The sequence below is a fragment of the Hippocampus zosterae genome, chromosome 19 (assembly GCF_025434085.1).
Source record: "Hippocampus zosterae strain Florida chromosome 19, ASM2543408v3, whole genome shotgun sequence".
Classification (NCBI taxonomy): Eukaryota; Metazoa; Chordata; class Actinopteri; order Syngnathiformes; family Syngnathidae; genus Hippocampus; species Hippocampus zosterae.
The window spans coordinates 606,022-629,180 of NC_067469.1; the positions used below are offsets into that span (position 1 = coordinate 606,022).

General features: G+C 60.3%; 4 protein-coding genes across 10 annotated transcripts; 2 read left to right on the forward strand and 2 right to left on the reverse strand.

Annotated features, from left to right (window-relative positions):
- The first annotated feature begins 1,786 nt into the window (after positions 1-1,786).
- acss1 (acyl-CoA synthetase short chain family member 1) lies at positions 1,787-7,582 on the forward strand. 2 transcript variants are annotated; one of them, XM_052053029.1, is made up of 15 exons: positions 1,790-2,169; positions 2,448-2,544; positions 2,669-2,868; positions 3,994-4,169; positions 4,238-4,390; positions 4,719-4,866; positions 5,055-5,192; positions 5,343-5,435; positions 5,684-5,796; positions 6,235-6,361; positions 6,424-6,551; positions 6,817-6,880; positions 6,951-7,066; positions 7,155-7,331; positions 7,427-7,582. In XM_052053029.1, exons 1-14 carry the CDS (start codon positions 1,890-1,892, stop codon positions 7,314-7,316), a joined length of 1,995 nt encoding a protein of 664 aa, XP_051908989.1. In that variant the 5' UTR covers positions 1,790-1,889; the 3' UTR covers positions 7,317-7,331; positions 7,427-7,582. The 2 variants fall into 2 exon arrangements, with proteins under 2 accessions (XP_051908990.1, XP_051908989.1); XM_052053030.1 differs by lacking the exon at positions 7,427-7,582 and having other exon boundaries at positions 1,787-2,169; positions 6,980-7,066; positions 7,155-7,311.
- abcd4 (ATP-binding cassette, sub-family D (ALD), member 4) lies at positions 7,242-12,122 on the reverse strand. 3 transcript variants are annotated; one of them, XM_052053033.1, is made up of 19 exons: positions 11,787-12,122; positions 11,594-11,705; positions 11,197-11,324; positions 10,830-10,969; positions 10,648-10,764; positions 10,439-10,564; positions 10,288-10,338; positions 10,123-10,217; positions 9,932-10,053; positions 9,619-9,710; positions 9,458-9,547; positions 9,044-9,249; positions 8,883-8,974; positions 8,773-8,809; positions 8,654-8,703; positions 8,331-8,383; positions 8,156-8,232; positions 7,961-8,076; positions 7,242-7,672 (listed from the first exon to the last, which is right to left on the reverse strand). In XM_052053033.1, exons 1-19 carry the CDS (start codon positions 11,835-11,837, stop codon positions 7,586-7,588), a joined length of 1,842 nt encoding a protein of 613 aa, XP_051908993.1. In that variant the 5' UTR covers positions 11,838-12,122; the 3' UTR covers positions 7,242-7,585. The 3 variants fall into 3 exon arrangements, with proteins under 3 accessions (XP_051908993.1, XP_051908994.1, XP_051908992.1); XM_052053034.1 differs by lacking the exon at positions 11,787-12,122 and having other exon boundaries at positions 11,594-11,778; XM_052053032.1 differs by lacking the exon at positions 11,787-12,122 and having other exon boundaries at positions 8,654-8,809; positions 11,594-11,779.
- A 635-nt stretch (positions 12,123-12,757) lies between these two features.
- Positions 12,758-15,763, reverse strand: LOC127592353 (sphingosine-1-phosphate phosphatase 1-like). The gene is made up of 3 exons (XM_052053046.1): positions 14,616-15,763; positions 13,982-14,071; positions 12,758-13,720 (listed from the first exon to the last, which is right to left on the reverse strand). Exons 1-3 carry the CDS (start codon positions 15,249-15,251, stop codon positions 13,169-13,171), a joined length of 1,278 nt encoding a protein of 425 aa, XP_051909006.1. The 5' UTR covers positions 15,252-15,763; the 3' UTR covers positions 12,758-13,168.
- Positions 15,764-16,225: 462 nt separating this feature from the next.
- LOC127591829 (potassium voltage-gated channel subfamily H member 5-like) lies at positions 16,226-22,789 on the forward strand. Of its 4 annotated transcripts, XM_052052056.1 has the most exons (12): positions 16,227-16,426; positions 17,163-17,286; positions 17,596-17,702; positions 17,789-17,917; positions 17,996-18,111; positions 18,277-18,669; positions 18,727-18,810; positions 18,898-19,327; positions 20,274-20,473; positions 20,551-20,803; positions 20,897-21,093; positions 21,474-22,789. In XM_052052056.1, exons 1-12 carry the CDS (start codon positions 16,354-16,356, stop codon positions 22,305-22,307), a joined length of 2,940 nt encoding a protein of 979 aa, XP_051908016.1. In that variant the 5' UTR covers positions 16,227-16,353; the 3' UTR covers positions 22,308-22,789. The 4 variants fall into 4 exon arrangements, with proteins under 4 accessions (XP_051908015.1, XP_051908016.1, XP_051908017.1 ...); XM_052052055.1 differs by having other exon boundaries at positions 16,226-16,426; positions 17,996-18,669; XM_052052059.1 differs by lacking the exons at positions 16,227-16,426; positions 17,163-17,286 and having other exon boundaries at positions 17,486-17,702; positions 17,815-17,917; positions 17,996-18,669.
- The last annotated feature ends 370 nt before the right edge of the window (positions 22,790-23,159 follow it).

Below are 23,159 nucleotides of genomic sequence, written 5' to 3' on the forward strand. Positions count from 1 at the left end.
ACCGGACTTCTCCCCGCGCTTTGCAGGACCAGAGATCCGTCCAAGAACCTCGCGGGACCGCAGAAGATCCGCGGGACGAGCCCCAAGAGGACGCCGTTTCCCCGCTCGACCCGCGAGACGAGACAAACATCGATCGTCGGGAGGCCGAGACGGCGGGACGACGCCTAGGCGAGCCCGCCTCCGCCCCGCTGCTCCGTCACGCGGACCAAGAGGAGAGCGCCTCGTCGGCCGTGCGGGAGGAGACCCTCGTCGAAGGCCGCGAGGACGACGCGGCCGCGCCGTCACTCTTGCGGGACGAGGCCGACGCCGAACGGCAGGACGAGGAGACGGCCGCCGCCTCGGAGCAAAAGGAGAGCTCTCGCTCAAAGTTGCCGGAAGAGCCGCTTGAACCCCGGCATGACGGGGGCTCCGGGGCGGCTTTGCAACAGGAGCCCGACGGCGAACCCAAAGTGGCCACCACGGCGGCCCCGCCTCAGGAAGGGGAGGCCTCGACCTTGGCAATTGTTGAATCCCCGGAGGAGGAGGAAGCGGAGAGCGCCACCTCAGGCCAGCCTGGAAGAGAAGAGGAAGAGGCGGAGGCAGCCGAGGAGGCCTCGGAGCAGCGATCCCTGCACAATTAAACGGGAAAAGGGAGCAATGGCGGGCAGGTGAGCAGGGCCACGCCCAGCCCGGGCGGCGCCCTGGAGTCAATCGCAAAAATATCAACAAATGTCAATTAAAGAAAAAGCATCAAATATTCACGCCCACTTTTCAGTTGCATCATTTCAGGCCCACGGGAGAGTCGCGATCCAAAACGCAATGCGAGCGAGCGCACGCGGCGAGCAGGGACGACAGCGTTGCTGTCGGAATATTTTCCTTCATACGGGCAATACTTCATCCGTCGCAATTGAGTTGATGTCGGAGATGTTTTTCAGTTGGGACTCCCAATTTTGCCCGTGGCATCCTACGGCCCGGCCCCGCCGGTGGTCTCGGCGTTGACTACAAAAGGGCCGGTGTTCGTCCCGCGGCTGAGCGCAGATACGATCTCCAGATCGATTTTTTTTGTTCTCTTGGAACGACAGAACTCGCACCTGAACATTTGGGAGCAGCTATTTGCTTCCGTCTTGTGTCGTTGAGTCTTTGTGCACGCACCAAAGTGCTAATGACACTCCAAATGGGTCCGAGTCATCATGTCACTTCTGATTACACCCGAGTGTGGAGAAACTTTTTTTTTTTTTGGAGGGGGGGGGGCGCCCCCTCTCTGCCATGAAAACCTCCACCTCATTACGCCAATAACCCATCTGTGCATGCAACAGGGGCGAAGGGGCGACCAAAAAGGGAGAAAGGAAAGAAGAGCATCAAGTGCCCTAATGAGTCGCCAGCGGCACGTCGGGCCAAGCTTTTGTGTCCGCGCCCCTAATGGGCTGCTTTCATCAACGGCTGGTTGCTGACCCGCCGCCGACGCTGGGAAATGGCAATTAGCTCGATTAGGGCAGGGGGGACGGGGGGGCGCCCCCAGATAAAAAACTGAGGGAGCAATGCTTCCCAAACGCGACCTGAAAATACTGTGGAGGGAACGAGCCTAAAGCTCGAAATCGACCGCCATTGTCAATGTCTCTCTCCGTTGAAAGAAGTTGACCGAAGCTGATCGGAGTCTGCTCGAGATTCACTCGGTTGAAGAAGAAAAGGATTGTTGGGTTCTCCGGGGTTAAGTTGGCAACTCGGTTGGCGATGTTTTCTTTGCGCGGGAAGGGCTGCCGTCGCGGAGGGCGGACGAGACGCGCGGTTCCGCCTCCGTTCCGCCTCGGCCGCGGGCCCTCCTCTCGGACGCAGCTCGTCATTCGCGGCGCGAAGGGAGGCTCGGGTGTCACATTCCTGCCGAGCCCGCGTTCCGTCGGCAAGCCGAAAAAATGTGGCTGTCGCGCCGATGCGTCAACGGGGCCGCGGCCGCGGCGTCACTGGGCCGGAGGCGGCGGAGCCACGCGGCATTCATGCCCGAGGCCGCGGGCTTCCAGGGCGTGCGGGACCACGCTGGGCTCCACGAGTTCTCCGTGGCCCACAAGGAGACCTTCTGGGCGGCCGTGGCGCGCCGCCGCCTCGACTGGATCAGCCCCTTCCGCGGGGTCCTCGACTGCGACCTGGAGCGGGGCGAGGTGAGCTGGTTCCGGGGAGGACGCCTCAACGTCTCCGGTGAGTGTCGGCTCCGCTTGGAGACGCGCGCGCGCGCGCAAGCCTCCGCCGATTTGTATCCTGGTGTGTTCCAAAACAAGCTCAATGAAGGAAAACTGCATGTGGAGGGTTGGGGGGGGGGGGGGCAAATAGCGTTCAACAAGCAGCCCGTTAAACTCCAGCGCTTTTTCCTGGAACTGGCCCATCGAGTTGTGTAAGCGCTGCTGCTTCGGATCAGCTCAGCGTCAACTTTTGGCGTTTCCAGCCCGGGACAATTTGGACTTTTGTAACTCCCGCAGTGAATTGCCTGGATCGCCATGCGCGCAGCAGCCCGGAGAAGGTGGCCCTCATCTGGGAAAAGGACGAACCCGGATCCCAAGTCGAGGTGACCTACAGGTCAGCGGTCAAGTTCGTCGGCTTGTTTTTCCGCTCGCGGTCCACCGGTCCAGCGGGTCGGCCTCGGGGCTCGGGGCCGTTTTGGCGTTTTGGGTGCGAGGAAGGCTTTTCTGGTGGTCAACAGGCAGCTCCTGGAGATGACCTGCCGCGCGGGCAACCTGCTGAGGCGGCGCGGCGTCCGGAAGGGCGACTGCGTCACCATCTACATGCCGCCGTGCCCGCTCGCCGTGGCATCCATGCTGGCCTGCGCCCGCATCGGCGCCGCGCACAACGTGGTGTTCGCGGGCTTCAGCGCCGAGGCCCTCGCCGAGCGAATCCGAGACGGTGAGGCGGCATCGTGGCCTAGAGCTGCTCGGCACGCGTACTTTTACGCCAGACTCACCGTCGCGCGTGAGCCGGTGAGTGGAGGAGGTCCTCGTCCAGAGAACGGGTCCAGTCGGGCGTGGTCGCTCGGGGCTCCCGTATTGGTCCTCTCCACGCCTGGTCGGACTTGGCGCCGGGTCGATTCGTCTCCCCTCGGTTGCCGAGCGTCGGAGGTCACGCCGCTAGATGAGAGCACAACAAGTGGTTATGCATTCGGGAGACAGAAAAAGTCATTGGAAAAAAGCTTCACATCAAGGTCACGCCTGCGCGCCGGCCATAGAACGCGTCCTTTAGTTTCAGCGGACAATATTGCCGTTTTAACAGCCCCCGGGGGACTTAATAGCTGACTACTCCCTCACCTTGATAATAGGCGCAGATAAGATCTTTTTTTATTGCGGCCACTGCCGAAGGAATTGGCGTTCTCAATGCAAAAGGATGTACACTTTGCTCTGAAGCCTGAGTACGGATAAAGGTCAAAGCAAACGACTCTGTTAAAAGTTCAAAGTGCCCCCCCCCCCGACCAACCAACCAACCTTCTCGCGGCTCTCCTTGCGCGGCGTCCTTTGGAGCGTGCGGGCCCATGTGTCGCAAACAAGAGGGATGAGGGCGCGGCCACCAGCGAGCGCGCCTCTGCCGGGTCCAGAGGTCGATCCGGGTCGCCGCGCTCTAAATCTCCGCGGCCGAGCTTTGTGGACTCCGCCAGCCGTAATCGGTCCGCGGGTCTCGTGACGCGCATCTTCGGCGGGCTTTTGAAAGTTAGTCCTGCAAGTATTTCAGCCTGGGATGTTCAAAGCGTTTTATTTGGAAAGGCTTCCATCGCCAAAAGGGAAGAACATGGAGTCAAGTGCCCACCCGAGTCACGAAAGGCGTACCGTTTCACCACAAATGAAATTGGCCCAAATACTTGCACGAGGGGATGGGCGGGGCATGAAATGCAATTGTTGAACACGCCGTTTCTGACGGTCAACTGCAGCACGGGTCACCGCTTAACAGCCACGAGGAAAGTTGCGTACACGACGTAGCGATTGAGAAAATGGGAAGACCCAAGGCAATTCCCGCCGTCGCCTCGGCGTGTCGCCCTCTTAGCCCAGTCCAGCACGGTGATCACCGTCAACGAGAGCGTGAGGGGCGGCAAGGTGACCCGCCCGAAGGACACGGTGGACGAGGCGGTGCGCGGCTGTCCGACGGTGCGGCAGGTGTTTGTGGCCATGAGGACGGACGCGCCGGTGGTCGCGACGTCCAAGGACGTCGCCATGGAAGAGGTGAGAGGACCTCGGCCCCCCCACCCTCCCGAGCCAGGTACTCGGGCCCACCGAGCGGAATCTTGCAGGAGATGATGTCGGAGGACGTCGTCTGCGAGCCGGCCGCCATGGACAGCGAGGACGTCCTGTTCCTGCTCTACACCTCGGGCAGTACCGGGAAGCCCAAAGGCCTGGTCCACACGCAGGCCGGGTACCTGCTGTATGCCGCGCTCACGCACAAGGTAAGCGCTTAGTCCGCTCACCCGGCGCAGCGCCAAATCTTATCCGGATTTTCTGTCGGAACGCCCACGTGATTTGGATCGGCTTGATGTCGAGTGGACCGAGTGTCGAGCCGTGCGGAACGCCTCCTCGCACCGGTAGTTGTCCCGCGCACTCGTGGCCCTTTTAAGGTCGGCGTCCGCCGACCCCCGCTGCAGACAGATTAGCCGTCCTGGCAGGAAGCGGCCCCTTGTCTCCTGTCAGTGGGACATTTATGCAAAGTCGGTGGACCCGGTAGGGATACCGCGCCGGCACACTCAACCGCATACTCTGCGTTGTGTTGCGCTACAGTACGTCTTCGACTACCGCGACGGAGACGTGTTTGGCTGCGTGGCCGACATCGGTTGGATCACGGGGCACAGTTACGTGGTGTACGGACCCCTGGCCAACGGGGGCACCAGCGTCCTTTTTGAGAGCACACCCATTTATCCCGACCCAGGTACGGAGGCCCGTGGCCGACTTTCCGGCTGCTTTGTTCTTCGACAAATGTTGGCCATGAGTCAAAAACAGCGGCACAAACGGGTCGAGATCACCGACCCGTTTCCAGCCCCAAATGAGCCCGGGCGGGACCTCCGCACGCTTACAAAGGCTCCAAAACCGGGCTGCTCTTGTCACTTGTCTCGGCAGGGAGGTACTGGGAGATGGTGGAGCGGCTGAAAATCAACCAGTTCTACGGCGCCCCCACGGCCATCCGCCTGCTGCTCAAGTACGGCGACCAGTGGGTGCGCAAGTACGACCGCTCCAGTCTCCGGACGCTCGGATCCGGTACGACCCCAAACAGTGGCGCGGTAGCCCACTCGACCCGTCGGCTCCACTCGAGTTTGACCTCGGCGGAAAGCCAACGCGGGCCGGCGGAGCGCCCGAATGAAACGCTTGAGCAAACGGTGAAGAAGTGCGCCGATGTCCTCTGCGCAGTGGGCGAGCCCATCAACAAGGAGGCGTGGGAGTGGTACCGCGACGTGGTGGGAGAGGGACGCTGTCCCGTGGTGGACACCTGGTGGCAAACAGGTAACTGGCCGGGGGGCGGCGGCGGCACAAGCCGGCCCATTCGGACATTCCTACCCGAGGTCGACGACGGATCACTTTCCCGCAATCGGGGCCGAGGAATGGATTTCTTGATCCAGGTCCCTTCTACTCGGATAAACGTGTCCGCTCGGCCGCTCGTCTGTCGTGTCCTACTTTGCGCCGGCGGATTATTTTTGCCCAAACGCGGCAACATTTGCTGAGAGTGGCTTTTGTTTCTGTGCTCTTCCCAGAGACGGGCGGCATCTGCATTGCCCCGAGGCCGTCGGAGCCGCACGCGGAGATCGTGCCCGGGATGGCCATGAGACCCTTCTTTGGCATTCAGCCGGCGCTCATGGATGGCGAGGTGTGTCGGGGCGTCTGGTGCCGGGGGGCGGGGCCGCTATCAAAAGCGACACAGCTGCCGACTGTTTTTTAATCCTCATGTGACCTTCCATCCGAGCCGTTCCCAGCCATCTTATCGTATGTGCCGCACGCACGCGCGTGATCGCCATGCGGCCTTGCGCAAATATGCGACGCCGCAGGCCCTCAAAATTGCCCTGGGCCAAAATTGCGGATTTCCGAGGCCTTTGAATTTGAAATGCGCCAAGCTCAACGTCGCAACGTTTCTCGTGGCGATCCAGAGGCCGGTCGCATTTCCAACCATCTTTCAAATCCAAAGCGCGGACGGGCGTGAGCGGGGGCGTCGCCGGCCTCGGGTTCAATTTTGTTGGCGGAGACGGGCGGCGTTTTCAGAATCGGACCTCCATCGGGCGTGAAAGTTGCCGCTTGCGTCCGGTCGCAGGGCCGCGCGGTGACGTCCGCCGAGGGCTCCGGAGCGCTTTGCCTCGCTCAGCCTTGGCCCGGCATGGCCCGCAGCATCCACAACGACCACCGGCGCTTCGTCGACACCTACTTCAAGGCCTACCCCGGTACGGTCACCGCGCCACCGGCGGACGCGGCGCTCGCAATTGACGGCGCCGCTCCGACGCAGGTTATTTCTTCACCGGGGACGGCGCCCGGCGCTCCGAGGAGGGCTACTACCAGATCACGGGGCGCCTCGATGACGTCATCAACGTCAGCGGCCACAGGATCGGCACGGCCGAGATCGAAGATGCCGTGGTAAGAAAGACGTCACGCGTCCGTTTCGTCGGGTCCGGGTCGTTCAGGTTTTTTTTTTTTTTCCTTTCCAAAATGTGGGATTAAATTGACGTTGGGGGGACCGCCTTCGGGCTAAGGTTTTAGTGGGTTTAGGTCTTGGGTCGGTTTTGCGTTTGAGGATGGGATTCGGGTCGTGGCGAAGGTTTGAAACGGGGGCCCCAAGGCCGCATCCCCGAAGCGAGACGGTCGCTCGGGCGGCTCACGCCGACGCTTCCGTGTGTGGCAGAACCGGTGCTCGGCGGTGGCGGAGTCGGCGGTGGTGGGCTGCGCGCATCACGTCAAGGGCCAAGGTGAGCCGGCGCGCGGCGCGAGACGGCCGATGTCGCCGCGGGTCTTTCAAGAGCGCCGCGCTCTCGCCAGGCGTGTACGCCTTTGTGGTCCTCAAGCAGGACGCCCGAGAAGACGGCCTGACCGCGCAGATCAACCGCAGCGTCTCCGACAGGATCGCCAAGTACGCCTGCCCTGACCACGTCCAGGTGGGTGGCAAAAGCGCCCCCCCGCTTGCATTCGGGACCAACGGGAGAGAAAAAAAATGCGCCTTTGCTTTGCGGCTTCTTGCGGCAGTTTGTCCGGCGCCTGCCCAAGACGCGCTCGGGCAAGATCATGCGGCGGGTTCTGCGCAAGGTGGCGGAGGGCGACCTGGCCGGCCTGGGCGACCTCAGCACGCTGGACGACCCCGCCGCCGTGCAGGAGGTCATCCGAGGTCACCGCGACCTGGCCGCCTAAGACGGAAAATTGCGGGTGAGGAAAGGAGTTGCGCTTTTCAAGTGTTTTTAATGACTCTTACGGAATGGTCGCAAAGGAAACATTTGCGCTGATCATTTGCTTGGGGGGAGGCGGGGCTTGGTCGACGACGGGAGGCCCAACTTGGAGGAGAGAGGGGGCGGGGGCACCCAAAGCCGAATCACGCCCCGGACCTCAGCGGGCAGCCAACGGGACGTCGCCTTCTTCGGATGCGGGCGGAGACGAGATGCGGGACGGCGAGCGGCGGGGGCTCAGGAGACGTCCCGCGCGTTGCTGCCTCTTAGGCGGCTCAGCTCCCAACGGCCGCCGCCGCACAGTTTGAGCCGGACGTCGTGGTGCTGGAGGGCGAGATGCGGGCGTGAGCGGCCGGCGTGCCCTAGCTCAACTACGTGCTCGCTAACACCAAGTGGGACGGCAAAGTGGCCCCGCTCTCCCCTCAAGCGCCCCCCCCCCCCCCCTGACACGACCAGGCCTTTTCGCTCCAATTGGCTGGGCTTATTTTGAAACCCAATCAATGGGATTGAATAAATCAATGTTCTCCTTTTCTCAAGAAAGAGTAGGTTTGCCGCTCAATTTCAATGTATTGTAATGGGGGCGTGGGGAGGGGGGGGGCACGCAAAGCTGACCTTCTCCAAGCTGCTGCGGTGTCCCACGCTGACCATGGTCATGCCCAGCTGCTTGCAGGTGCGGTACAGCTGAGCCTCCGCCTCCTCCGTCAAGGCGCTGGTGGCCTCGTCCAACACTGCCGTTGAGAGCGCTCCTTCGCTCACCAGATTTTTCACAGCCCCCCCGCCCCCGCCCCACGGCGGACGCCAACGTACCTGCGTATTTGGGCTGCAGGTAGAAGAGGCGAGCGAAACACAGTCGCTGCATCTCACCCGGGGACAGAACGTCGTACCTGCCCCGGAGGGACCAAGTGAAGAGCGGCGACGTTAGCCACGGCGACAAGGGAGCTCTTCAAAAGCGCGAAAAGCAACAAACAAAGACTAGCCTGACCAGTTCCAGTCCACCGCTCGGTCCAGGCCGCCGGTGCGCTTCACCAGACTCGACTGGAATGAAAAGAGCAAAAAAAAAGATTCATTGTGGCCAAAGTTGCCGGCGGCAAGCGGCGGACGACAACGACGCAAAAAGCCGAGAGCGCCCCCCGATGTCTGTCCTTGAGTTCACGTCGCAATCGTCCATCTTTTGACAATTTTGTTCCCATCTCTCTCCAAAAGCGACTTTTCGCCGTCAAAGAGCAGATTCTTTTTTGATTTCCAATCAGGCGACGGCGGGCTGAGCGGGACTTTGGAGGTTTGGGCGCATGTTGCAAAACTCACCACCCCCGCCAGCTCCAGGAACTTCAGGATTCTGTCGTCGTCGACTGACCCTGAGAAGAAAAAAAACAAAAAACCCGATGAAAATGAAAGCCGGCTAACGCGACGTGTGTAGCGGTTACCTGATTGCGGGTAAATGTCCTTGAGTGGGAAGATGACCTGTCAGGAGAGCACACGCGTAACGCCGCCGTTGGCGTGGGTGCATTTCAAAGGGCGGAGCGAGCGTGCAAACCTGTTGGCGCAGCGTGCCGTCCGTCAGGTAGGCTTTTTGGGGCAGGAAGAGGGTCCCCCGGGGTCCGAAGCACGTGCTCATATGGACGAAACCTGACGAGGAAAGAAAGTTCTTTTAATTGAGAAACGCCGCCACTGCCGCCGCGCGACGTCGTCTCTCACCGCTCTCGGCCTCCCACAGTCTGTTGAGGACCCTCAGGAGCGAGGTCTTGCCCGTGCCGGTGTTGCCCACCACCAGCAGGTGCGTCCCCTCGCCGACGATCAGGCTCAGGTCCTCCACCAGCCGCTGATCCGAGGAGGGGCACTTGTAGGACAGGTGCTCCAGCGTGAAGGCCGTGTCCACGGGGCCCCCGTGCACGCCAAAGTCACTGCGCGGGCAAAAGCCACGGAAACTCCGGCGCCCGTCTTTTGCGGAGCGCTTTCAAACAAGCGATTCCCAAAGCAGCAAATCAACCAACAACCGCAGCGGTCCAAACCGCCCAATGGAGTCTGATGCGCAAAGCCTCACGCTGACCTGATCCTGCTCCTCCAGCCCATTCCCCCCCCCCAAAAAACAACTGTTTTTTCTCCACTCGCCTGTCAAAGTCGTAGCTTTCCCCCGAAGCGGGGTCGTAGTCGCACTGGCGGCGTATGATGTCCTCCATCACCTCCCTCAGCTCTCCGATCCTGGCCAAAGCCGCGGGCAAAGTCAGGCCGGGGAGTTTTGGGTGCGCCGGGGGGGAGGGGGGGGGCGCTACCTGTGGGTGTAGCCGGCCACGTCGGACAGCGCGGCGGACAAGTCGATGAGCTGCGTGAAGCCGTTGATCAGGTAGATGCACACGAAGGCGTTCTGCGGGGAAACCAGCTCAGCTCAGGACAAAGTCTTGCAGAAGAAATGACAGCCCACCCCCGGCCAAGGGGCGGTGCTGCCACCTAGAGGCCGCTTTTGCATCTTTGTGCTGTTTTTCAGTTCTTCTTCCCAGCAAATGAAACGTTGGGGGGCGGGGAGTTCATTCTTTTCTGATTTAAGTCATTGGGAACATCCCCCCCCCCCAAAAAAAAATCTTGTACCCTGCTGATGAGCGCGCTGAGCTCGCCGGGCGTCAGGCCGTCGTACAGCCCGCCGAAAATGGGAATGGCGATGACCACGTAGCTGAGGAAGCCGCCCAGGTAGTCAAAGGTGTTGACCCCAACTAGGAACGGAGACAAACAGGAGCTTTTCACTCTCCCCCCCCCCCCTGCCCGCTGCGCTGCGCTCTTACCGGAGAGCCACAGCTCTTTGTTGATCAGCCTTTGCTGCGTTTGCAGCAGAGCCTGCAGGCGTCCGTCGGTCCTGGCGCGCTCCACCTTGCCGGCCCTGCAAAGGCAGCGCGTCACACACACCGACTCGCGCCGCGGTGGGGGGTCACGCACGTGCGGAAGCTCGCCTGTAGAAAGCCGCCGACTCGGCGTTGACTCGGATCTGCATGTGCTTGAATCTGCGCTCGGGAAGGAGGCCATCATCGGCGCGTCGGCGCGACATTCGCGACCGCGCGCGGCGATCGTCCTCCGATGGAACAAACACGGACGGCGAGGTACCTGAAGTCGCCCTCCAGTTTCTCCTGCTCAAACAAGGTGGACACAATGGGCCCCATGAGGACTTTATTGGCCAGCGTGCCCACCACAAAGTAGGCGAAGATGCTGACGGGGCCCATCCAGCCGGTGCTGAAAGCGCAACCAGACCGATCGGCGGGTCAGAAAACGGCCTCGAAACCGCAGCGTGTGTCGAGTGTCCAGAACGAGACTACCTGAAGAAGCAGTGGGCCGTGTAATAGGCCAAGGTGAAGGGCGACGCCACCAGCCGCCCGGCCATGGCGCTCATCTGCTTGCAGAGCCTCTCGGCGTCCTGGCTGATGCGCTGGTCCCTTGGAGGCAAAAAGCGGCGTCAGCCGGCCGGCCGCAGCGCGACGAGAGGTCGCCGGGCGCTCACGGGTTGTCCACGTCCTCGCGGAGGACGTTGAGCGTGTAGTAGACTCGCCCCTGAAAGTAGGCCGCGTGCAGGCTCTCCGTGAGCGTCTTGCGCCACTTCACGTACATCAGGTTGCCGATGTACTGCGCCAGGCTTTTTAGCTGTCGGGACGGGAGGGGAAAAGCGGCTCCGAAGGGCAGCCGCGAGGTCGCACTCTGGCATTTCAATTCAAAAATAACAATTTAAGGAGGAACTACGTTGAAGTGAGGAGTTTCATTTCAACACAAGTGCTACTTTTCTGCCATCTTGTGGCCTCTGTTGGCGATTGCACACAGAGGCCACAAGGATTTGGATTTCTTTTTGGCACGGATGGCTCGCAAGGACTTACGGTGGAGTTGAGGACGATGAGCAGCATGGCAGTGAGCAGCAGGCTCTTGAAGCTCTCGCCGTCCTTGTCGGCCAGCACGTTGTAGAAGCGACTGGGAAGGATGCCCACTTGGTAAATGATCAGCTGCTCTGGTTTGCGGAGGAGAGGAACGCGCGTGACCTGAGCGAGCATCTCGTTCGATCTTAAAGAGCTCATCAAAGTCAGGTGGGGGCTAAAGGTCAGATCCCGACGAGCGCCGCCTGTTGCGCAACGGAGAAAGGCCGTCCCCACTCACTATCATTGTAGGTGACCGGGGGCGCTGGGGGGTGTCCCCCGAACTGATTCACTCACAACCTGATCGTTCACGTGCTTTGCCGCCCCGCCCTTTACCTCACCGTGAGCCGGGTTTTCAAAATACCTGCTAAAGTCACTGCGAGTAGCGTGGTGAACATGAGGACGCTCTGGCTGCTCCATGACGGGAACAGAACCTTCTGGATGCCGCAGAACCTCTGCACGAACCTCCAGTCCAACTTGGGTCTAGTGCACATTGAAAGCGAAAGCAGTCAGCCGCCACTTGTGGCGAAGCGGTCCAAGGGCTGCTCCGAAAGGACATCTTGCCTCGGCGCGGTTCCCCCGTCTTCAGACTTCTGGCAGCGAGGCATCGTTTGCGCCGGAGAAAGGTGGAAACGATCCCTCGCGACGAACCAAAGGCGCGAGCTTCACCGAGCTTCCGTCGACGCGACAAACCGACAAATGTAGCGGGGAAATGGCCGCCTTCGCAATGTTGACGTCAACACATGTCGGGACTACTCAGCTCCAGTTTGTCCCAATTCAAAAGGAACAAATACACGACGGGCGTTTTAAACGAGCTGCCGTTTCCTCCGACTGAATACGGAAGCTGCGACTCCACACGCCGACCGCTTTGGTTACGCGTCAAAATAAAAGTTTAAACTTCCGCCTTAAACCGGATGTTTGCAGCTTCCGAAATAAAAGCCTCGGGGCTTTCGCACCATGGCGGCGCTACGTCCTAGTCGACTTAGCGTTTTGGTTGGATTGGTTTAATATTGATGGCCAAAGTCTCCGCGGGGCCCGATACAAATTACGATTGGGTGATTGGGGGTGGGTCTTGTACTTCTCGATGGAAGTGAGAAATGAAAATGGAATGAAATTTGTGTACCGTTCTTCCGACTCATAAAAGCATCGTAGCGCAGGCTGTGAATTGCTCTTGAGCGCCATCTAGCTGCCGGAGGGCCGCGGTAAGTGCGAGGTGCCCAGATGCCCCGCCGAGAGGCATTTTTCATCGAAATATTGAATTCTGTCGCTCGGGCTTGCACCCCAAGAAGGGGCTTGCGTGGCGAGCAGCGCCCCGCCTCCGTGACTAAAACAAGCCGGACAAAAGGTCAACATTTTAATAATAGACTTGATAAGATAAAGATAAGATATCCTTTATTCGTCCCACACTGGGGAAATTTACAGCCTCCAGCAGCAAGAATGTATGTAGAAAGGAGAAAGAGAAAAAAAAGTGCAATGTTCAACTTATTGGAGATAGGACATGACATTCATGACACTTGGAATACTGAAACGCGATTCATCGTTTGGTTTATTCTTCAGAGCAAAGTGATGGCGATAAACATTGGTTTTAAAGTACAATAAACACAATTGGAGAGAAGGATCAAATGAAACAAAGTGGACGTTGGATGTCACCGGAGGGGCGGGGGGGATCTTTTGGACACTTTCAACAAATGGCAGAAAAATACCCAGCGGTGCGTTTGCGGCGTCTCCTTTCTCCTCCGGTGTGTTGTCAAGTGCTTGCTAGCCTCCAGTTTGCCGTCTTCGATTATTGTTGAAGCCGTTTTCGGCACTTGTAATTGACAGCGGCGTCACCACGTGAGTCGACCACGTCACTTTGCGACACCCCCCTTTTCTCTTCCGGCATAAGAGCAGTACGCTTGCGTAGCATTCACCCTCTACGGCGCAGGCGGGCCTGTCGGGTTTAGGCCAGGTTCAGCAGCCTGAAGAGAAGCGGGACCACGCACACGCACGTGAAGCCCACCGCGCTGTAGACGATGTAGCGGTACGGCAGCTCCACGGCCACGCGCTGCCTGGCCCGCCGCACGTCGTCGGCGGGGAGCCCCGCCAGCCGGCACAGCGGGGGGATGACGGCCGCCTTCATGAGCATCCGGGTGAGCAGGAGGACGGCCACGCCGAGGGCGAAGCGCAGCAGGGCGCGGGCCGCCGGCCCGGCGCCCGGCGGGGGCACGGCCAGCGGCAGCGAGGACGCCGGCGGGTCGGCCATCAGGCCCAGCCGGTAGTTGGCGTGGGTGGCCAGAGCGGCGCCGGCCCCCGTTCCCAGCGCCTGGGCCGTGTCGCCGCGGGAGGTGCTCCACGAGTCCAGCGAGAAGGCCGCCAGCCCCAGGCTCACGTGCGACACCACGATGACCAGCGGCGCGTAGGCGTGCCTCATGTAGAAGTCGTCGATCTTGTCCAGCGTTTGCTGGAAGAAGGCCAGGACCAGGAGGCTGTACAGGAAGCCGCAGATCACTTCCTGCCGGGCACGCGCACGCAAAATGCTTTGAGCATCCAAAAACATCATCGCAAAATCAATCAGCATGTATTGATTTGTATAGAAGAGCGGACGTCAAGTTCACGTGATGAGAAAGGCCGTCGGCTTCAAAGAAACATACGCCGAGCGCCGGTTGAACCTTTCGCTTCTTTTGACATTCAAACAGACAAACAAGTCTGTCGAAAAGTCAAGAAAAGCCCCCGCGCGCACGCTAGCACATTGAAAACGAGGGCCGACACTCACCAGAACCGAATGCATGCCCATGTAGACTCTGCTCACGCACACCAGCAGGCTCCAGCACAGCGCCACGCACAACCCCAACAGGAACGGGTACTGCGGGACAAAGAAAACAGAAAAAGGACAGGAAGCCTTTGCGTGACTAGCCGGGCCGTCCCTCGAAGCCGAGATTCCGCACTGCTCCCCCCTCAACGGGTGGCAAAGCCATTCTCTCTAGTCTCGGTCTTGCTCAGCCCAAAGGTCACGGGGCCACAGATTTTGATGCTCCAAATTCCCGGCTCGGCCAGAACTAAAGAAGTCCGACCGCTTTGAACTTGGCATCGGTCCGCGGTCGTGTGCTGCGATGAGGATGGTGTCACCGCTGTGACGAGCTCTCGCAGTGGCCTTTGTGAGAGGTCAAAAGGCCACGTCCGATTGACCGACGGACCGATTGCCCGGTTCACCGGTGCGATACTGTACTCATTTTGGACGGACAGAGACGAGCCTTTGTTGTGATGATTGCTGTTGCCGTTCTACGCCCGCCTCCGTACGGCGTTGCTTTCAAACCGTTTACGAGCCGGAACAACAAAGCCCTTAAAGCGATGTCGAGGGGACTCGCTCGCACCGGTTGGCGGTCGGAAGCTTTTGCTTTTTTCCTTACCTGCCAGCGTCCAAACGTGAGCATGAAGAGGCAGAAGGGGATGGCGGTGCCCGTCATGGCGTGCGTGGAGGGCATGCTGTACTCGGAGTTGTAGAAGACCTCCACCTTGACCACGGGGGGCGAGGCCGGCCGCGACCAGCGCACCATGTCCTTGGTGGACTGGCCCACCATCAAGTTCCAGGCCCAGACCACGATGAGCCGGCGGCTGACCAGCGCGTCCACGTTCCAATAGAGGAACGGGAAGAAGACGATGAAGAACATCTCGTTGCCCAGCTCCGTGCCGAAGGTGAACAGATAGAAGAGGAACTTGTTGTGGATCAGGAACTCCTGGCCCACGTCGCCGGTCAGCGAGTTTCTGCGGAGGGGCTTGGCCCGGGCGGAGGCGTCGTCGTCTTGGCCGCCGTCGTCGTCGTCGTCCTCCGCCTCGCCGGGCTTCCCGTTGGCGTGCGCGGCCGCCCCGTTGCTCCGCTTCCAGAGGTCGGGGCGCCGGTCGTCACCGCCGTCGTCTTGCGGCTCGCTCGCCTTCTCCGGAAACGTGCCCCGGACCCCGCAGAGGCGTTGGAACCTCGCCACCAGGCGGGGGTCCTGGAGATAATTACACGTCTCGACAAATGCCTTGACGACGCCCGTCGCCATGATGTCAGCTCGCGTTTGGGGGCTTTTACTCGCGCGAGCTCATGCTAGGCCTTGCCCAGAGGAAGAATGGGGGGGGGGGGGGTTGGCGGGGGTACTCGGCGGCGGATTAACGCCTTTCCGCCGGCGCCCGCATGCGCAAACGCCGACCGACGTGGGAGATTTGGCGTAGGGGCGATCAAAGTCCGTTCGCGAGGAGTCGCGCGTAATACGTCATCAAGGAGCGAAGCCCGGTTCACGGACGATGCCGCCGCCGCTGCCGCAAACCGCGTCGGGTCGAAGTCGAAAATCGGGCGGTTCCGTTTCGTTTCGTTTCCCTTCCAGGCGGTGCCACCAATAAAGGCTTCTTCGGGGTTGGGTGGTCGTTTTCTTCTTCCTCGATTGTGACCCACGGTGCGTCGTGCGCTCTCTGGCACCCTCTGCCGAATCGACCAAGTATTACAACATGTTCATTGCCAGCCAAATTTGCCAGCAGAAACGGCGGGTGGCTGGAAGAAAGAAAGAAAAAAAGAAAGAAAGAAAGAAAGACTGCCTGCTCGAAAGAAGGGAGGAATGGTTGGGAGTGGACAGAAGGAGGAAGGAAGGCTTTCGCTCTCTCTGAAACCAGCGATCACAATAACAATCTATCCTGAGTGATATCGCGCTTTCACAACAATTGCAGCCGTAACAAAGCGCTTCACAAAACTGTTAACGTCAAGTCAAATAAGAAACGTCAAACACGGACAGTCGCGCAATCCCAACCACTTTTCCCTCATGCACTTTGTTGAAAGCAATTTGAGATGAAAGGAGAGAATTTCGCCAGTGGATCAAGTCCACAGGCGGAACGAGAGCAGAAAACCCCTCGACTCCATGTTGGAAACTTTGGGTCGCGTACGCAGTGGGCTTCTGAGCACCCGGAAGAAACGGCGAAGCGATATCGACGTCGACTGATTGTTGTCAAAGCCAAAGTGAAGCAAAAAGTCAGACTTTTATTTTGAAAAGGGCAATCCGGGATGGCACGCTCGCATTCAGCAGCCCCGCCCCGCGCCACCCCAACCCCCGAGCGCCCGTTCAGGCTGATGCCGACTTCGGCATCCATCCGCAGCGGCGCCCCGCAGCCTGCAGCATGCACGGGGGCAAGAGGGGACTGGTGGCCCCGCAAAACACCTTTTTGGAGAATATCGTCCGACGCTCCACTGGTGAGTTTGACTCACTTGGTCTTTGGAAGGGAGGAACGTTCGCCAAGTCAAGTGCACGCATGCGATCCTCGAACAGCGGCTTGACACCAAACTATGCCTCCGAAGTGCGCGTTTGACGAGAACATGCCCAAGCGCAATTTTCCGACTGGAAATGAGGAGTTTTTGACAGCAAGGTGGGGGGGGGGGGCTCGAACGCCTTCTCGTGATGCGGGCAGAGATGAGGCGCTCACTTCAAGGAAGGATCCACTCGAATGCACTCGCCCCCCCCCCCCCATCCTTGCCGCAAAAGGGCCCTCGAAGCGCAAGAGTGCCGGGAGCTGCGCGAGGGAACGCCAAAGTAAACGCAACAGCATTTTGGCTTGAGCTTTTCTTCGGAACAAAACAACTTTGTCGACTTCCCTCGCGCAGTTCAAGCAAACGCACGCCAGCCGAAAGTGCCCCCCCCCCCAAACGTCAAAAGTAATTAGGAGGAGTGCACTCCTGCAGCTTTCCTTGCTTGAGAACTTTTGCGGCTCCTCATGCATTTTTCATCAAGGCCGAGGCCGGAGCAGAAACATTCGATCAACAACTATGACTGCCGCTTGACATTTTAACGCCTTTTCACGCTCGCGTGCAGTTTGTTTCAATGAGAGATGCTGACTATGGCCAAAATTCCACCCGATTGGAGACGGCCAAGTCCTAAACTTGGAAGTCCTTTGCTTTGTGTGCGTGTGTGTGTGTGTGTGCGCGCGCACAGAAAGCAGCTTCCTGTTGGGCAACGCGCAGATCGTCGAGTGGCCGGTGGTGTACAGCAACGATGGATTCTGCAAGCTGTCCGGCTACCACAGAGCCGAGGTCATGCACAGGAGCAGCACGTGCAAGTAAGGCCTCTCCGCATCCTTGCCGTAGTTTGTGCAGCAAAGAGCGCAAGTCCGCCGAGCCGCGAGGCTTTAGGGTGGGGGGTGGGGGGGGCGCTGGCTCGCTTTGGACGGACGCAGGGATGGATGCGTGCATGCGAGGGAGGAAGGAAAAAAGTGGATGGAGAGATGCATGGGTGGTGGATGGCTGGGGCGGTGGGTGGGGGGGGGCACGATGGATGCGTGCATGAGGGAAGGAAGGAGGGCCGGACGATGGGTTGATCCGAGCGAAAGGCGCCGCGGGTCACGGCACGCGTCCGTTCCTCTCTCCAGCTTCATGTACGGCGACTTGACGGACGAGACGACCATCGACAACATCCGACACACCTTTGACAGCTACGAGCCCAACTTCTACGAGGTGCTGCTCTACACCAAAAACAGTAAGGCTCGCCCCCGGCTCTTCAATCATGACGCGCGCGCGCGCACGCTCCTCATTGTGTGCGTGTGTTTGCGTGCGCGGCGGAAGGAACGCCCATCTGGCTGTACATGCAGGTGGCGCCCATCCGCAACGAGAACGACAAGGTGGTGCTTTTCCTGTGCACCTTCCGGGACATCACGCTCTTCAAGCAGCCCATCGAGGACGAAGGCGCGAGAGGTGGGACGCCCGTTTCGTTTTGAAAGTGGTCCAGAAATACTCTTGACTCGACTCGACTTTTTTGGGCTTTGGGTTCAGGATGGACAAAGTTGGCCAGACTGACGCGGGCGCTTACCAACAATCGCAACGTGGTCCAGCAGATGGCGCCGCTGAGCAAGACGGAGGTCAGCCACAAGCCGTCCCGGTTGGCAGAGGTCAGCGTCAAAGGAGAGCCGAGGCGGGCCGCGGAGGGTTACGCGGCCCCGAGTGCCCGCTCGGCCATCGGGAGACAAAATGTCAAAATGGCCACCAGTGCGCCAAGGCCAAGCGTCTTCCGCTCTTTTTGTGTGCTTGTGTGTGTGTGTTCCCGCCGACGTCAGGCCCTCCAGCTGGGCTCGGACATCCTCCCCCAGTACAAGCAGGAAGCCCCCAAGACGCCGCCGCACATCATCCTGCACTACTGCACCTTCAAGACCACGTGGGACTGGGTCATCCTCATCCTGACCTTCTACACGGCCATCATGGTGCCCTACAACGTGTCCTTCCGCACCCGGCAGAACAACCTGGCGTGGCTGGTGCTGGACAGCGTGGTGGACGTCATCTTCCTGGTGGACATCGTGCTCAACTTCCACACCACCTTCGTGGGCGCCGCCGGCGAGGTGGTTTCCGACGCCAGGCTCATCCGCATGAACTACGTCAAGACCTGGTTCGTCATCGACCTGCTCTCCTGCCTGCCCTACGACATCATCAACGCCTTTGAGCACTTTGAAGAGGTGAGTGGCCGCCCGCGTGCGCCCGGCGCCGCTCACCGCCATCTTTTTCCTGGGAAGGACTTTGCGGCGCCCTCGGCGGCGGCGGGCGACTCGGCCGGCTTCCGGCGGAACGGCACCGGGGCGGAGGACTCCGTGCTGCCCGTAAGGGACTTTTGCTCCGTCTCCGGTTTTGTTCGCTCCGGCGCCTCGTGCTTTTGAGTCCACCCTCGCTCGCTCGCTCGCCGGCAGGGCCTGAGCAGCCTGTTCAGCTCGCTGAAGGTGATCCGCCTGCTGCGTTTGGGGCGAGTGGCGCGCAAGCTGGACCACTACCTGGAATACGGCGCGGCCGTGCTGGTCTTGCTGGTGTGCGTCTTCGGGCTGGTGGCCCACTGGCTGGCCTGCATCTGGTACAGCATCGGCGACCACGAGGTCATCGACGAGCGCACCCACAGCATCAAGACGGACAGCTGGCTCTACCAGCTGGCGCTGAGCATGGGGACGCCGTACCGCTACAACGCCAGCGGCACGGGCCGCTGGGAGGGGGGCCCCGGCAAGGACACGCTCTACATTTCCTCGCTCTACTTCACCATGACCAGCCTCACCACCATCGGCTTCGGCAACATCGCGCCCACCACCGACGGCGAGAAGGTCTTCTCCGTGGCCATGATGATGGTGGGATGTGAGTGCCGGCGCCTGGCTGCGCCTGCGGCTGCGCCTGCGGCTGCGGCGCCCTCCCCAAAAGTGACTCCCGCCGGCGCCGCCGCTCCGGTCCGCAAATCCGACGCGTCGTCATCCCTCCTGAAAAACTGAAAAACAAACGCGCGGCTTTGCCAGTTAACGGCCGGCCCCCGCCCCGCCCCGCCCCTGCCCCGCCCCACCCTTTCAAGTCCAAATGATATTGTCGCTCGTTATTTTGGATGGCTTTGGACAGGCACGGTGAATGTTTGAGGCCCACCTGAAAAGGGCACCCCCCCCCCCCCAAAACGGTGGCGACACGACGCGAGCTCATCTCGCCGTTCGGCCGACGTCTTTGCGCCAACCTTGGCCCGCCTCCCGCGCGGCATCCTGTCAAGTCGGGCGCAAAGAACAACAGTGAGGGCCGCGCAAAGTGACAGAGGCGCCGGGAGCTCTTTGGAGTAGCGAAAGCGTCGTTGCGCAATCGCCAAAAGTCCCCCCCCCCCCCCGCATGCTGCGCGCGAGCGCGGGGCCGGCTGCAATTACCGCCAATAAACGTCCCGCTACGGATACGGGCCGCTGTGCGCGGCGCCCCGAGGCCCCGAGGCCTCGGCGCCTCGCGCTCCAATGCCTCGGAACCTCTTTCCCCTCGACCGGCTCGGCGCGCCCCGTCGGAGATGCCGACCGACTCTTTGAGGTCACCGCGGGCGTGCGGCCAGGACCGCTCACGCGGCCGCCGCGCTTTCCCAAGGAGAATGTGCCGAATTTTTCATGGCGACATGCAGGGAAGTTGCCTTTTCGGGGTGTTAGCTTAACGAGCTAGCTAGCTAGAAATGGGCCGAGTCATTGCAATGAAGTCAATAACTGCTGAATTTGGACTTGTGCTGGAATGTGTTTTTGTTTGTTTGAAAGCTAGCGTGTGACGCGTGACGCGTGCGCGTACCTTTCAGCGCTGCTGTACGCCACCATCTTCGGCAACGTGACCACCATCTTCCAGCAGATGTACACCAACACCAACCGCTACCACGAGATGCTGAACAACGTGCGGGACTTCCTCAAACTCTACCAGGTCCCCAAAGGCCTCAGCGAGCGCGTCATGGACTTCATCGTCTCCACCTGGGCGATGTCAAAGGGCATCGACACGGATAAGGTACCGTCGCTTGCTCTCATGATGACATTGCTCTCACGCTTGCCATTTGCCCCCCCACCCACCCCTTCCCCTCCCAGGTGCTGTCCATCTGCCCCAAAGACATGCGAGCGGACATCTGCGTGCACCTCAACCGTCAGGTGTTCAACGACCACCCGGCCTTCCGCCTGGCGAGCGACGGCTGCCTGCGCTCGCTGGCCGTGGAGTTCCAGACCACTCACTGCGCGCCCGGCGACCTCATCTTCCACATCGGCGAGAGCGTGGACACGCTCTGCTTCGTCGTCTCCGGCTCCCTTGAAGTCATCCAGGATGACGAGGTCGTCGCCATCCTGGGTAAGAAAGCGGCGGCGACCGATGGCGGCGAGCTCCGCGCAAGATGGCCACCCCCCCCCCCCCCCAAATAACGCTAGCGGCGTTGCGGCGCAGGTAAAGGCGACGTGTTCGGCGATGTCTTCTGGAAAGAGAGCACCATGGCCAGAGCCTGCGCCAACGTGCGCGCGCTGACTTACTGCGACCTGCACGTGATCCGGCGAGAGGCGCTGACGCGGGTGCTGGACTTCTACACGGCCTTTGCCCACTCCTTCTCGCGCAACCTCATCCTCACCTGCAACCTGCGAAAACGGGTAACCAAATAAGCGCATTTCTCCGTGCGGAATGAAAGTTCAACGTGGCGCGTTCCATCATTTCTAGATGCACGACGCAAACACTGCCAACTGAAGCTCAATTTGCTCGACTTCATGAAAAAAAAAAGGAAATGTTTTCATTGCACAAGCGTTGCCTCCATGATTGCATCACAGCTCCATTAAGGCCCCCCCCCTTCCCTTTCAGCTTTTGAATATTTCAAGCAAATGCTTAGCTTGAATGCGTTTGAACAACAACGACAGCGGCGGCAACATGCCACATTGCCCATTCAGTCCTTCCAAACTGCCGCTTGGCAGTTCTTTTTTTAACGGTGCCGTGATGGGGGGGCTGCCTTTCAAGCATTTGGCTTTTTTTTTTGCAGGTCATCTTTCGGAAGATCGCCGATGTGAAGCGGGAGCGGGAGCGCCAGAGGACCGAGGTGGCGCTCTCCATTCCCGACGACCACCCGGTCAGGAAGCTCTTCCAGCGGTTCCGGCAGCAGAGGGACGGCCAGGCGGCGGGGGAATCCTTCCCGTACCCGGAGGGCAACTGCGTGCGGGAGGGGTCGCCGCGCCCCGCCCCAACTCCGGGCCGACCCGATAAGTCGGAGCAGAACCGCCCCGAGGATGCCGCGCCGTCTCAACGGGGGCCTTGCGCCGAGAAGCCGCCGAGCCGGGGGGTCGACGGAGAGGGTGCCGGGGGCCCCGCCGCCCGCCGAGGGTGGGCCAAGTTGAAAAACCCCCCGTCGGCTCCTCCGCCGGGGGAGGGCGAGAAGCCAACGGAGAAGGCGCAAGGCCGGAGCAAAGGATCTCGGTCTTCGGAGCAACTAGCGGCCACCGAGAAGCAGGCCCGGGCGGGTAGCGCGGGGGAAGGCGCCGACACGGGGCCGCAAGGCGCCCTCCACAAAACAGACTCGTGCGACAGCGGCATCACCAAGAGCGACCTGCGCATCGACCGAGTCGGAGAATCCAGGAGCCCCTTGGAGCGCAGCCCCTTGGAGCGGGACCTCCCGCGGGCCGCGCTGTACGAGGCCAAGGCGGAGCTGAAGGCCGACATCCAGGCGCTGGGCGGCCGGCTGGCCGCGCTGGAGGCTCGGGTGGGCGAGGTGCTCCGGCTGCTCTCTGTCCGACGACGACTCTCGCTTCCGCCCGCGAAGCGAGGCGACGACCCTGCCGTCGCCTCGCTTCCGGACGCAAAAGACGACGGGCCCTTTTGAGGCGGACCCCGTGCAAACTTAAGTCCGCCGCTCGGGTGCAAACATACAGAAGGACCGCGTGGGAAGCGTTAGCCGCGTGAAAATAAGATCCGCTATCCGAGACCAATCTGCGGCGTGACGGATTTTGCGGCGATGATTAACTAGGACGGCCTTGGGTGCGAGGAGCTCGCGAAGGCTTTCGTTGACACGCGCCGGCAACTCAGGCCGACTGGGACGTCGCGTCCAGCTGCCGATATCAAGCGCTCCCCTGCCGCCTCGAGGCCGATTCGCAAAAGGCGGTCGGCGCACGAAAAGAAACGGAAAGTCAATGGGTGCCTTACGCTGGAAAAGCTCAGTGATGCTCTGCTGGTTAACCCCGTCAAGAAACGAGCACGCGTTCAGGCCAAGGTTGTCGAGTATGCCGTGCGCACGCAAAGCCGCCATCGAGCGAATGCCATTTGATTGATCCTTCCTACACATGCTTCAATGCACTGTCACGCTCAGGTCGAACGGAGGGCGACGTACGGACTGAAACAATATGCGAGCCGAAGCGCCATTTGAGCGCCTGGGGGAATCTCACCACCGCTTTTGCGTCACAGTCAATCCGAGGAAGCATGTGATCTCTCCACTACATTGTTGTACATACTAAAGGTTGCGAAAAGGCCTTTGCATGCACACAGGGACACTTTCTCCACTGATGTGAAGAACGTGGGGGCGGGGGGTACACAACAATGATGCCCGCCCACCATCTGCTGTTCTATTCCGTCATTCAACTCACTAAAAATATTGACGTTTGAGTTAAGTCTAGAACATAGTATTTTTTTTCCTCTTTATGTCAATAATATGGGTAAGGTGACGTTATTATTATTATGA